The sequence below is a fragment of the Syzygium oleosum genome, unplaced genomic scaffold, assembly GCF_021117445.2.
Source record: "Syzygium oleosum isolate NSW1041296 unplaced genomic scaffold, Sole_v2.1 Sole_v2.14, whole genome shotgun sequence".
NCBI lineage: Eukaryota > Viridiplantae > Streptophyta > Magnoliopsida > Myrtales > Myrtaceae > Syzygium > Syzygium oleosum.
Genome location: NW_026607498.1, coordinates 104172 through 119134, shown reverse-complemented (window position 1 = coordinate 119134; position 14963 = coordinate 104172). Strand labels below are relative to the sequence as shown.

Below are 14963 nucleotides of genomic sequence, written 5' to 3'. Positions count from 1 at the left end.
AAGAAAGAAAGAGAGTGATGATGAGATTAAGCTATCAACATTGATAGTTATGCTTCTCAAATTTATTTTCGCGATTATGGGCCGAAACCTACGGCTTTTACCTTTAGAGATGAAAAAAGCGAGATTAGAAAGAGTTTGACAAGCTTACACCGTAATTATCTAGAATATCGAATGAGAGTTTAGTAAAGAATGGCATTATTGCTATTAGTACTTAGATTAGCTTATTAAATTCGCGAGGAATAGCTTAGTAAACTATCAATACTTGCAAAGCCACGTTTTCCCTCAAGAAGTTTCCGAAGCTGAAAAAACAAATAAAATGCAGATGCACATGTTAGCACTCTTTTTCAATCCAATCAGGCGAGAAAGATCCGAAGTGCATGCGCGACAGTCGGGATAGATGCGTTATGCATTGCTTTGTGGGTATGATGCACCGCGCGCTCAATCTCGACTCGGTTGACTCGTACACCGTCACCAAACCTGTATAATGTATTCTGTCGGGCATGTGTCATGGACCAGAGGTTTCAGGGGACAATGGGCCGAGGAAGTGGCCGGGATGACCAGACAAGCCTTGAAGCTTCTAAGGGCCTACAGACTTCATGTGTACTCCAAAATATCCTTGAGGATGATATGGAAAATATACACTTATGTTCTAGAGTATTCATGTAATTAAAGTGGGCTATTGGTAGATAGGGAGATGAGATATTGGCCGTTAGATAAGAGAAGATGTACGATTGTAATTAAAGGGTTCGTGTATAATAAGGGTCTCGTCCCCTCATTTGTATCCGCCAGCAATCTAAAAATAAGGTATAAGAGTTCCGGAGTTTTAAAGTCATTAGGGGTCCGACCAATTTATGCATGAGAGGCTAAGACCGGTAGCCTATTCTGGTTAGGAATAATTTCTAAAAAAAATGTTTAAACATTGAAATTATACATCTTAGAATACTTAGCAAGTTTTATGAAGGAATACATGTGTCTCTTCAAGGAAGATTCAATCAAATAAGTTATCTTAATCGGTGACCATTTTCCAATTGATTAAACATTGAGGTTATGAGATTAATCATTTCGAAATAGCAATATCTGCAATTATTGTGATTTAAATGAAGAAGTACGTACTAGTTTCGGCTTAGTAACATGTGGCAATTTTGTTTTCCCTACTTTATGTTTCTTGAAAACTATGTAAACATTCTGGACATGAAACTATGAGAAGAAGTACAGTCCCATTTTCATTTACAGCAACGTGTACATGTCATTTGTTTCAAATTTCCCCTCTATTCGGCCATCGTGAACAAAATGGATGAGGAGAACCAGGATGCAGCTGCGGAGATAATAACCAAGAAATATTCAAGCTGACAAGATGCAGGAATCCAATAACATCTTGGAACAAAACGTGGGACAAAAAAAGAAACAGTGAACTCTCAAGGTTGTGTCAAACACGAGAAAGGGCATGCGGAAGAAATAAAGCCACTAAAAGAGGAGGAAAGAAAGTAAAAGTGAAGGAGAAGAAAATCGACCCCAGTGGGAGGAATGTGGAGTTGACGGATCACGAATCCAAGCATGTTTTCTTAATGAGCTGGTTAGAAAACTGGGCAACATCATCTTATTAAGAAGTTCAAGTTCAGAAACAGTTTCTATATCGTGACTGGCTCCATCCATCGAACCATCTATAGAATGAGCATATGCAATAGCTTTTTTTTTTTCTCACTTAGGTTCTCTAATCTATGCTTTACAATCGACCGGACAACATCGATAACGTCTATGTTTTCGCTGAGCTTGTAGAGAGCCTATGACAGCTGTACATTTCCCACTTAGCTTCTTTTTTTTTCATATCTTTATATGCTGATATACTCAAAATGATTATGGGATATGCAATCACAAATCAATTTGCTTAGACCAACATTGAACAGCGTCAAGAAACTAATTGAGCAATGGATCGTGGTGCTAGTGATGTATTCCTTTGAAGATGACGGTTGAATGTACAAGATATAACCCTTGCGGGCTAAGAATCCGTCTTTAAAAGAAAAGAAAATGCACTCAATTCTAATATCAAACTAATCAACACGGTTGATTTAGTTGCTAAAGTGATTTAGATTGTCATAATTTCCACTTAATTCAGTTTTGACTACTCTTTATTATTTCTTAAAGACAAATACCCATGCAATTTATGAGTCTTTACCTGTTCAAATAAAGTTCAAAATTTTTCCCTCAAAAGCACAAGTTTAAGATTGTTTAAAGTTCAAAGTTTTTCCAACAAAAGTATGGCTCTGATTTTTTCACGGAAATGAATAATTTGAGAAATATTTTTCTAAAAATGGTCGTTTTTATCGCTTACAAAAATGAATAAACTTAATTACACTTTCGTGACAAGTTTTGTAACTTTCAGTGCACTTATCCCTTATTTTAAAATAGATTCAATTTTTTCATAACTAATTTGATCCAAGTGCCGTAACTTTTACGTTTATGCTATTAGATAGGCACAGTCTTTTGGTTTTCTTCTAATTTTTAGGATGTCAAAAAGACAAGATCAATTAAAGCAACCCGGATGTTCACATGACGAGATATGATCTCAATAAGTAAGCAAAATGGCAAATAACCTCTTCAGGAAAAAGGTACGCAAACTAAGGGAGTTCCAAAACAATTTCGAAACAAAATACAATCCTAGAACTTTGCTTTAAAACGCTGAAAAACATACATGAGACATTATTAGAACCAGATAAGCTAGTTGATGCTGCGGCGCACAATGTTCCTATTCCAATCAGGTGTTTTCATGGCTAATGCGCAAACAGCCAGTTGTTATATTTCACTTCTTTCCGAGCCCTTCTTCCAGATAATTGAATATAACCTCAGCTTGCTTAGAAGCTCTGTGAAGACTTCGAAGTCGTTGGGCCACTTCAAGCAATTCGTGTGAATCCACTACCTCACGCTTAGGCATAACTTTGATGGCCATATTTTCCAGAATAGATGCATGTCCGAGCAAAAACTTCACCAGCACAAGCACTTCCTCATATTTTATCCTTGAACAAGCATAGAATCCAGAAATCTCAACATTCTTGAGATACCAAGCCCAAGCCTTGAACTTTTTTTTTATGTGCCAATAGCTCTCATGATCAACATTGCGAGAGCTTAAGTTAGATTTAAGCTGCACATGGATAAAAGTTGGTAAATGTTCGAACAAAAACGCGATTTAGTTTCCACGCTATAATGTTTTAATCACCCGAAAGAATAATCATCCCTTGTCAAATCAAATATCTAGCCTACAATAACGAGATTAGAGAAAATCATAAACAAGAGAAACCAAAATTTGGGCACTCGAGTTCATCAATGCATGCATAAACTTCTCATTGTCACATCACAATGGCCTTCACAGAAAAGAAAAAGAAAATCCAAATGAGACTGTTGTGAAACATCTAGAGCGTTATAGAGGGAGCATTTGAAACATAGATTGTGACAGTCAATAAACAAACATGTCATTGTATTAGTGTTATTAGTTCATGGACTCAAGAAGACAAAGGAAGGGAGAATTTATGGTACATTATCTAAACCTATGGATTAGAGTTTAAGGAGTATACCCAGTGGTCGCACCAGTCAGATCGCTTAAAATTATGACAAGCTTCTCCAAATTTGGAGTAGTTGCTAGCATATTAGCTATAGCAGGAAAGCTGAATTGCCGAAAGGGAATGTGTAGTGTTAGAGACTTGCAATTCGGCAGTGAAACCCGCACATCTTCTACCTTTAGAGGCCACAGAACCTAACCACGTCAAAAGGCAAAGTCAGATCAATAAAAAAAAAGTTTGCAGAGGGTCACATCATTCTATTTGTTACGTTAGCACTAACTTGGAATGATGGAATATAGACTAAACTTCTCTTAATTACTTCACAAACCAGTATTTTTTTTTCTCGTAGACAATTCCATCAATATAATCCCAAAACATCCATAAACTTTGATAGAATAATGCCCACTATCCTAAGTGAAAAAAACTACATGGAAAAAATGATGTCCATCATTAGGAAGTAAGATGAATATGCTCACCCCGTGGCACCAAGCGCCCAAACGAATTTGAGTAGCGTTCTGCAGCTTGCGAAGCATTTGCTCTAGCAGGGAGTAATCTGATTTGACTGGACTGTCGATATCTAATTCCACATTGACTAAGGACGGTGCTTCAATAATTCTTATCATCTCATAAAAATAATCCCCTCTTGCATGCAATGACAGCAAATAAGGAGTCGAAATCTCCTAAGGGGATTCCACGACAGGAACATCATCGATCACCAACTCTCTCAAAATTCTCGAATGAATTCTTTTTACACCTTGGGATCTTATCAAATTCAAGTATTCAATAACAGGGCTGCCTGTTGAGCGTCAGAGGCGCGGCAACAATATTGATTTGATGAAAGGAATTTTTGAAGGTGAAACAATCGCAATTCGCGTCTTTCTATTGCATGTCTCAATTACAAGAGAAACAGACTATATATAGATTATAGTTTGATTCAAAATAGCAAACCTCTTTCTAGGAAACCTATTCTAATTAGGAAATCTAATTGACTTAGGAAACTTTCCTAAAATATAACTAGAAACAATATCTCACAATATCTATCAAAATATGGAAATACGAACAGACTCAAAAAGGAAACAAGTACTAACAAATTTGGTTTAATTTCTAACACTCCCCCCTAAACCAAATTCTCTTCTATCAATCATTCCAAGCAGGCTCTTGAACTTTCTAAAAACATCGATCTTGAGAGGTTTAGTAAAAATATCTGCTACTTAATCTCCGGTCTTCACATGCAATACTTCAACTTCATTCTCTTTAACCTGTTCTCGGATGAAGTGATATCGAACATCGATATGTTTACTTCGCTCATGAAAAACTGGATTTTTCGCCAAAGCAATAGCAGAAACATTATCAACAAAAATCTCCGTTGCTTTCTTTTGCTCCATAAGAATATCTTTGAGTAGTCTTCTCAACCATATTGCATGACAAACGCATGAAGATGCAACTACATATTCAGCTTCACATGTCGACAGAGTAACACTTGATTGCTTCTTTGATGACCACGTGAAAGCAGTGTCGCACAAGAAAAATACAAATCCCGTGGTGCTTTTTCGATCGTCGATATCTCCACCATAATCACTATCCGAATAAGCTCTAAGTTTGAAAGATTCAGAGCAATAATAGTGTAAACCATGAGAAATAGTACCTTTGATGTACCGAAGTATTCTCTTTGCAGCTTTAAGATGAGATGATTTCGGCTTCTCCATGTATCGACTAACAATTCCAACACTATACATAATATCCGGTCTCGTGCATGTCAAGTATCTCAAACTTCCAATCAAGCTTCTATAATATGTCGAATCAACATCGGCACCATCATCAAACTTCGAAAGCTTGGTTCCACACTCCATTGGTGTATTGACCGGCATACAGTTCTTCATGTTGAATTTTTCAAGGATATTTTCTGCATATCCTTTTTGAGAAATAAAAATCCCATCGGCACTTTGCTTCACTTCGATACCAAGGAAATAATTCATGAGACCATTATCGGTCATCTCAAATTCTTTCACCATCGATGCCTTAAAAGCATCAATCATCGCCGAATTATTTCCTGTAAAAACAAGATCATCAACATATAAACAGGCGAGTAGAATATCACCTTTTTCTTGCTTCAAATAGAGTGCATGCTCGTATGGACATTGAGAGAATCCATTCGCCTTGAAATATGCATCAATTCTGGAATTCCATGCTCTCGGTGCTTGTTTAAGCCCATATAGAGCTTTCTTCAACCTTAGCACTTTGTCTTCATAACCTTTCACAACAAACCCCTCGGGTTGTTCGACATAAATTTCTTCTTCAAGGATGCCATTCAAGAATGCTGATTTGACATCCATTTGATAAATCCGCCAATTATTTTGAGCAGCAATGGAAATAATTAATCTAATCGTTTCCATGCGGATGACAGGGGCAAAAACTTCATCATAGTCGATTCCAGCTTTTTGCTTGTACCCCTTCGCGACAAATCTAGCTTTGTATCTTGTTACTTCACCTTTCTTATTCTTCTTGGCCTTGTACACCCATTTAACACCAATTGATTTCTTGTCCTTCAGAAGATTAGCAAGCTCCCATGTTTGATTTTTCTCGATGGCTTCAATTTCTTCGTTCATGGCTTTCCTCCACTTTTCTTCTTTGGCCGCATCATCATAAGCAAGTGGTTCATAATCTGCAAGAAGACATATAAGATGAAGCTCTTCGGTAGCTTCGTAAATTTCAGACAATCTTCTTGATCTTGGCACTAGCGGTTCATCGACACTATTTGAAGAGGATGATGTTGATGAACTTGAATAAGATGTTGGAGAAGAAGGTGAAGGTTGATCTTTTAACTCCGTTTGATCGGAATCATCACGAACATTCGCTTCTTCTTTTAGATTTTCTTCCCACATTCCATCTTCATCGAACTTGACATCTCTACTTACATATACTTTCAAAGTGTTAGGGTCAAATAATCGATAGGCTTTAGATAATGAGTCATATCCGATAAAGATGAGCTTTTTGCTCTTGTCTTCAAGTTTCGATCTTTTTTGATCCGGGACATGAGCATATGCAATGCTCCCAAAAATTCTCAAGTTCGAAACACTTGGTGTTCTCCCGGTCCATGCCTCTTGTGGAGTTACGCCTTCAAGTCCATATGTTGGACATCTATTTTGAAGATAGACGGCACACGAAACAGCTTCTGCCCAAAGTTCCTTGGACAAATTTTTGCTCTTCAACATGCTTCGAACCATATCAAGAATGGTTCTATTTTTCCGTTCAGCCACACCGTTTTGTTGAGGAGAATACGGGGCCGTCAAGAAACGCCGAATACCATGATTTTCACAGAATTTGTTGAATATGGCTGAGGTGAATTCTCCACCACGATCAGTCCTCAAAGCCTTGATAAAATAGCCGCTTTCCTTTTCAGCTAGGTTCTTGAATTGTTTGAAAATATCAAACACTTCTGTCTTTTCTTTCAAAAAATACACCCAAGTTTTCCGAGTAAAATCATCAATAAAAGTAACAAAATATCGATGATTACCATATGAGTGAGGATTGATCGGGCCACACAAATCAGAATGAATCAACTCAAGCGGCTTCTTCGCTCGATAAGTCGCCTCCTTCGGAAAGCTAGTTCTGGAATGCTTGCCGATAACACACCCTTCACATAATTGATCAGGATGATCAATATGTGGTAAGCCATAAACCATCTTCTTGCGAGAAAGCAAATTGAGTCCGCCAAAATTGAGATGGCCAAACCTCAAATGCCACAACCACGAAGGATCATCTACGCACGTCTTTAGACATCGAGACATCTCACTCTTTATATTAAGAATAAACATCATGTTCTTCGACATCTTCACCTTTGCAATCAATCTATTATTCCGATCTCTCAACATAAGATTAAGATCTCTCATATGAACAAGTATAACCTTTCTCCGAAGTTGTCCCAAACTCAAGATATTGCTTGACATTTTGGAACATAATAAACATTAGTAATAAACGACGTGCACCATTCTTTAAGCGAATCAAAATTGTACCTTTCCCTTCAACAAGAATTTTAGAGTTATCACCGAATGAGACATTCCCTTTAATTGTCTCATCTAACTCGGCAAACATCTCCTTTCTCCCACACATGTGATTACTTGCGCCGGTATCCAAATACCACGTATCGCTTTGACCTTCTTCATCTTCTTTGAATGCCAATAAGAGAACTTGATCATCATTATTTACCAAGTTCGCCTTTTAATGTCTGATGCTACTTTCTTTATTCCAAGCAGTTAGAAGCATAATGGCCAAGTTTATTGCAATGATAACATCGGATTTTAGATTTATCATACCATTGGCTTGTCGAGTTCTTTCCTCTTCCACGAACACCTCTTTGGTACTGGTATCCTCCATCACTTCGAGCAGGATCTCCTCTGCTTTGTCCGCGACCTCTTCCTCGAAAGTGACCTCGGCCACGACCTCGATCACGATCTTGATTTGTCCTGCGATTTTGTACGGGATCTCTTCTTTGCTCCTTTTCATCTCGTATGGTCAACTGCGTTTGGAGAACTTCCTCCACCGGTTCAATCTTTTTCTTTCTAAACCTTTCTTCATGGGCTTGTAATGAACCCATAAGTTCATCGACCATCATGGCATCCAAGTCTTTGGATTCTTCGATTGCAACCGCAATATAATCATACTTCTTGTCTAAGGACCGAAGTATTTTCTCAACAACACGAACATCGGAAACTTCTTCTCCGTTTCTTTTCATCTGATTAACAATTGCCAAAATTCTCGTGAAATAATCAACAATCGATTCAGATTCTTTCATACGAATTACCTCAAATTCGCCTCTCAAGGTTTGAAGGCGAATCTTCTGAACTTTCTGAACTCATTGATGTGTGTTTTGAAGAATCTCCCATGCCTCTTTAGCGGTAGTGGCGTTCGAAACTTTTTCGAACATGGAATCATCTAACGCTTGATAGATGATCGACAGGGCATATTGATCTTTCGTTCGAGCCTTCTCCAAGGCATTCCTCTGATTCTGGTTCAACGTGGCTTCATCCTCTGGCTCATCATAGCCAGTGTTAACAAATTCCCACACACAGTAGGCGCCGAGTAGAGCTTTCATTCTAACAGCCCAGTTACCATAATTTTCTTTGGTAAGACGAGGGTATTAAAGAGGAAGTTGATTGTTCGTTGAGGCCATGATCACGAACCGTAAGCTCTGATACCAATTTGTTGAGCGTCAGAGGCGCGGCAACAATATTGATTTGATGAAAGGAATTTTTGAAGGTGAAACAATCGCAATTCGCGTCTTTCTATTGCATGTCTCAATTACAAGAGAAACAGACTATATATAGACCATAGTTTGATTCGAAATAGGAAACCTCTTTCTAGGAAACCCATTCTAATTAGAAAATCTAATTGACTTAGAAAACTTTCCTAAAATATAACTAGAAACAATATCTCACAATATCTATCAAAATATGGAAATACGAACAGACTCAAAAAGGAAACAAGTACTAACAAATTTGGTTTAATTTCTAACACTGCCCATCAAAATCTTCCGAAGCGCATCATCACCAACACCTTCAATGGACAAGGACTTAAGCGAACTCCAACTAACGCTTTCGCTAGAGGAGAAACAGCAGCCTTTTAAGCATAGCTTAGTCAACGAAGAGCAATTATAAAGCAATGGAGACCAGTAATGCTTCCAACAAATGTTCACTATGAGAACAAGGTCTTCAACTTGATGATCAATCGCAAAGTGAACCCATAAATCAGTGGTAGAGGGGCAGAAGTCCCGCTTTGATATGATGTCAAAGGTGGAACTTTCTCACCTTAAATGACACATGGTGTCTCAAAACCCCGTCCACAAACGAATTATCATAAAAAGAGTCGAACCTGAGATCTGAAATAGTGGTCCAAATAGACCGCCACCTTTTCGACAAAATGCAAGTTTTGAAGATGTCCCTTGTGGGCAAAAAGGAGAAGATGTGGTGGATTAGGCAATCGGGCAAGAGACTGGTGTAATCCTCGTAATCATGTCGGCCTGTGGCCTGCGTCGAAGTACGCACCATGGCTTGTGAATGGATTCTAGCGTCTCTTTTTTCTCTCTATTCAAAGAAGCATGGGCTTGTGCATGATCACCCTCTCTTCGTTAGATTATGGCTGAGATTTGTGCTACTATATGCTGGAGGAAGTTCAAAATTTTATACTATGCTTAATGCATATATTCTTTTATCCTTCCAAATCGCATAAAAATGAAAGCAATATTTTATGCATTGGGTACATGCCTAACGTGGTGTAATTAACTAATCATATTACTTGCTCATTACATTGTATCTAATATACTTCAAAGAGTTGGACTGTTTCCTCAACATATACTGATTAAACCTGCTCCGGTTTCAATAAATGATCTTTTTCATGATTTTGCACCAATTATTATAAATAAGAAAAGCTTACATATCATAAAGGGCCATATGATAATAACTAAATTTTGTAACAAACATGCTGTTTAACGAGGAGTCACAAGAAGAAGATTATATTTATTCATGTTAATATGAAGTAAAAGAATTATATTTCCTGCATAAATGATTTTTCGAATTATGACATCATGAATTGACCAATGAAATATATTAAATAAGGTCACTTTAAAGATACGAGTATTAGTGATGTCTTTTATCTCATCTGGAAAATTGAAACTGAACACGCGCGATCCTGTAATAATTTTATTTCCTTTTTAAGGACCTCTTTGAACGGGAAAAGTATCAAATTAGCCTCATTAAAATCACTCTATTACCACATGAGTATTTGATCAATAGATTTTCAAGTGTCTGACAATCGTGGCACAACTTAACATGCGCTCGACTCTCTTTGTTTAGATTTAGCCAAAAAGTGAAGATCTGTACAATGTTCGCTCTCATGTTAGAACTATGAAATTAGCATTTTCGAGTGTAATAATTTTTAGGGAAAAAGTCTCCAAAAATTTTAAACTATGTCCATTGTGATATATTTACCCACAACTTTTGTTTGTGACACAAAAATAACTAAACTTGTATCTGGGTGACGCATTTACCCTTCGTCAATTTTCCGTCAATGAACACCGTGAAAAATTTGCCTTCATGGATGGCGGAAGACAAACTGTGTTGACAATGGTGCCTACGTGACTTAAATGAAACAAAAATGATGCCGTTTTGGCTAAAAAATTATTTTATTGAACCTTGATAAAGAGTAAATGTATCACGCAAGTACAAATTTGAGTTTTTTTATGTTACAAGAAAAAGTTTATGGTAAATTTACACGTTCAACAAGTGTGCTTGGGCACTCTTTTTTGTTGAGTAAAAAGATGAGCGGTGATTTCAATCCAAAAATGTACACATTCTCGATTTAGTCACTTAAAAGAGTGCCGGAGCAAACTCGACGAAAGACGAAAGACATCCAGCAGATGTATATGCACATTAGTGACTTTTCCGTGTGCAAGTGCAATCTTTCAACAACTCCGCGATCACTCCTCCTGCAGCTCCGAATCGAAACCATACTATCTTCTTCCGCTGATATATTCAAAGGAGTTGCATCATGGCCAAAATTAGAGAGACTGGATTGGTACATGTTACAAAAAACTAATCACCAATTTGGATATCCACAAAGCCTCGAATCGATGTGGTGCTCTCGTTCCACGCTCCAAAACTCTCGTAAAAAAGGATAACTATTATTTTTGTGTTCGCCGTCAGTGTAAAAAAACTTTTTACACGTTTATTGTTGGATGGGTGACAGGTGTACTCGGAGATTCGCGTAACCGCGCTCATTTGAGTGTTCACCCTTTCGACCTTAAACATGTAAAAAAAAAAATTTACATTGACATTGAACCTAATAAAAATCCAAAAATGAAAATAAAATTATTAGATTCACCCACTTACTCTAGTTTACGTATTAATATATATATATATATATATATATATATATATATATATATATATTACATGAGTATATAAATTTTGAGTAAAAAAAAAAGAAAAAGGGACGAATTGGTGGAGAGAATTGTCCAATGTCTATATCTTAATAATTTCACGCCAAGTGAGGAAGTACAATCAGAACCATGCCTTGCCCTTTTCCTTTCTTGTTTTTTCTTTTTTTTATCTTTTTCCTTGTACATGCTTCATCCTTCGCATGGCCAACCAAAAAGAAAAACTTTAACTTGGAAGAAAAAATGAAAAAGAAGAAGAAGAAGGAGAAAAGTGATGGAAAAGCTCTTTATATTCTTGATATAATGATTGAAAAAATATCATCACTTATAGGAAAATCAACATTTTTCGGGCATTTCATGTGCATTTGGATGACTATCTTTAGAATTTCGCGTTAATGACCTATCATCTAGTCACAAGATTGAAGAACAAAAGAGTAGAAGAGAACATTTTTCTCTAAATTTTTTGGAAGTTTAAGGTACAAAAAGAAAGAGATTTGTGAATGTCGACGACCATATGTTGGATTAATATTCATATTCGACCACATTAAGGAAATTAAAAGGGGATTAGAAAGGCAACAAATTATTTCGCATCGTCAATTAATGATTTCCAAAAAAGAAAAATAGGAACACCATGATTAAGAAAAAGAAAGAGAACATTTTATTATGTATCGTATTGTATTTACACAAAAATGAGAAAACCATCCCTCTCGATGGTTTTTTCCACATTATTCTCCAACTAAAAAGATATCAAAGAACCTCCCTATCAAAAAAAGAAAAAAAAAAGGGACTATTTACTTTTCCTCCCCTATGTTCTTTCCTTTTTCCCCTTTTCGCCCCTATTTTCTCTCCTTTTCACCTTTCCAGCCCAGGGCCCTTCCGACCGTCTACGGCGACGACAGATTCACGTGCACGCTCGCCGCGATCGCTGAGCCGCACGCCGGGCAGTTCCGGTGGCTGGGCCCGCACGCCGACGCGCACAGGCACATGTGCCTGCACGGCAGCAGCACCACCGTCTCCCAGCAGCGCCCCGTGCACCACCGCCCCGGCCTCAGCGATTCCACCGCCGCAGCAGCATCGCCGCCTTCCGCGCCCGCCGTCCCGGCATCGTTGCTCCCGCAGCAGGAGGACTCCGCGTCGTCGACCACCCCGCCGCCGCCGCCGCGGGCGAGGGCGTGCTCGAGTTTGGAACGGAGGAAGTCGGCTTCGGCCTCGTTGTCCTGGGCGAGGCCCCGCCAGATGCGGTTCTCCGACAACAGGGACTTCACTTGCTCTCGGAGGAGCCGATTCAATTCCCCCATCTTCGTGATCTCTTCGTCTTTTTCCTTGATTTTTCTTGCCAACCCCTGCGTCTGTAAGGAAGTCAAGAATAAAGTTGTCAGGATTTTGTTTGTGGAAATCCCAGAACAAGTCATAAACCCTAATCAGTCCATCAAAGACTTGTCGAAGCAACACAAACTCACGACGATGACGAGGAGAAAAGGCAAAATTTAAAAAAGGAAAGGAGGAAAGAAGGGTCATTACTTACATGTTGGGAAATCAAAGGGTCGATCTCCGATTCGTGCCCCAGAGACGGCGACGCCTTGGTCATCTTGCGAGGATCGTGATTCGCCGAGAAGCAATCGCCGCTCAAGTGGTCGTCGCCGATGGCGTCTCTGGACCGCTTGCGGTGGTGGGTCCTGGGGACAGAGGCGGCGGCGGCGGCGGCGGCGGCGGCGTTGTAGTCGCCGGTCGATGATTTCGCCGCGCAGAACTCGGGGATTATGCGGTATTTCCGGAGGCGGCGGCACGACGGCCGCGAAATCTGGTCGGGCGGCGTGGTCTCCGGCAGAGGGATGAAATCCTCCGCCGCCTGGATAGGGTAGAAACAGGTCGCCATGAGAGTCGTTCACAGCGACAGAGAGAGAGAGAGTTTCAGACGAAAAAGACAGAGAAAGGTGATTGGTGTGCGCGTGAGGGAGTTTGGCCCTTTTATTTTGGAGCGTTCCCGACCGTTGCGACGACGCGGGCGGGCACGCGGCGACCTCCGGGCGGTCGAGGGAGGCTTGGCACGCGCGCCTCGGCGCAGGCAGAGGCGGCTGCACGGCGGCGGCGTCGGCGGCGGCACACCCCGACGCCCTCCTGTCCCCGCCGCCGCACGCCGTGAAAATTAAATGTTTCTTTTTTAAATTTTAATCGACATTATTTTTTTATTAATTCTTTTTGGCACATTCCCCCACTGATTAAAATTAAAGTGTGCCGCTATTATTATCCACGTACTTGTCAAGTACATCCTCGTTCGTATAAAAAGTCAAATTGGGTTCGTGAATAAGATTTACTTTTTTATTTTCTTGAATTCTTTTCGCCTACAGAATTGACCCACATTTTCATTTGAAACACATTTGACAAGAAACATGTTCAATCTTCAATTAATTTTTTTAACTATTGGGTGGGTCGGAGATTATTTTTAGAGAAAAATATAAATATGTGCGTACGGATACTATTTCGCAAGTTTAAGGCGGAGCACGTTCGCATGGGCTTGCGGAGAAAACTTCTCCTTCGCTCGCGTTCTCCGTACGCATGAACTTCAGGAGGAGACTTTATCGAATCATACGGACAACTGAATTATAGCTGTGAAAACTGGGGAGACTTGTCAATAAGCATGCGACCCTATTGGTAAAGGGATTGGAGAGTGAAGATCCTAATATATACGGAATTCGACTCCGCATGAGGTAGAGCAAAAGTCAGAGAGTAAGGAAAGTTAGAGTTAAGATAGACAAAAAAAAATAAAATTGGGAAACTCCACATTTGCTGGCCGGCTTTGATAGGTGCAAAACCTACCCACCGCACATAATTTAACTCAGTACGTCGTTCTGAGGGATGTGTACAGGTTCAGCTTCCCCATAAATACACTCGAAAACTTGGAACAACTTGATTAATGTAATTATCATGATTAACGTAATTATCAGGTAATTAATGTTATTAATCTTTTGTCTTCTGCTTATCGTGATCAATGTGACCTTCACCATCGTTCCTCGGTTGGAATGTCATTCGACTTTGTCTCCTCTAAGGGAATGTGTCTTGTGGCTCATGACACCTGATTAATTATCATATCTAAATCTTACTTAGGAGCTCGCTGTTCACCTAAATAGTATGCAATTCCAAATCTCTGGTACACCTATCACTTTCTCAATCGATTTTGCAATAACACTTGCGATCGCTAGTTGAATATATGCTACACCCATACACGACACTATAACACAGTGTGTTAGCTGGGAGGGTGAGAGAGGTGTTCATGACGTTCAGGTTTTAGCCCAACTTCTAGAAAAACGATGGGTATAATCTGAAAATGCGTTGGCGGAGATAAGCGATGAAAGAAATATCAAGCGGTTCGAGCGATAAAAGTGCCCGTTTTCTCCGTCGAGACTTTGGACATGAGGGGATCATCACAATCGACGGGATTATTCACGTCTTTCATGTGTATATCGGCTACATCGCCAATAAGT

General features: G+C 39.3%; 1 protein-coding gene across 2 annotated transcripts; it reads right to left on the bottom strand.

The window, feature by feature from the left end:
* Positions 1-12116: 12116 nt before the first annotated feature.
* On the bottom strand, positions 12117-13381 carry LOC130139959 (probable BOI-related E3 ubiquitin-protein ligase 3). 2 transcript variants are annotated; one of them, XM_056318001.1, is made up of 2 exons: positions 13007-13381; positions 12117-12830 (listed from the first exon to the last, which is right to left on the bottom strand). In XM_056318001.1, the coding sequence occupies exons 1-2, from the start codon at positions 13355-13357 to the stop codon at positions 12366-12368; spliced, it is 816 nt and encodes a 271-aa protein (XP_056173976.1). In that variant the 5' UTR covers positions 13358-13381; the 3' UTR covers positions 12117-12365. The 2 variants fall into 2 exon arrangements, with proteins under 2 accessions (XP_056173976.1, XP_056173977.1); XM_056318002.1 differs by having other exon boundaries at positions 12117-12824.
* Between the last annotated feature and the right edge of the window lie 1582 nt (positions 13382-14963).

What these genes read in the sequence shown, in the direction of transcription:
- LOC130139959 (XM_056318001.1), bottom strand. Translation starts at nt 13,357, where the DNA reads ATGGCGACCTGTTTCTACCCTATCCAGGCGGCGGAGGATTTCATCCCT. An exon ending in ACCCTTTGATTTCCCAACAT is followed by an intron (nt 12,831 to 13,006) that starts GTAAGTAATGAC and finishes ACTTCCTTACAG; the next exon opens with ACGCAGGGGTTGGCAAGAAA.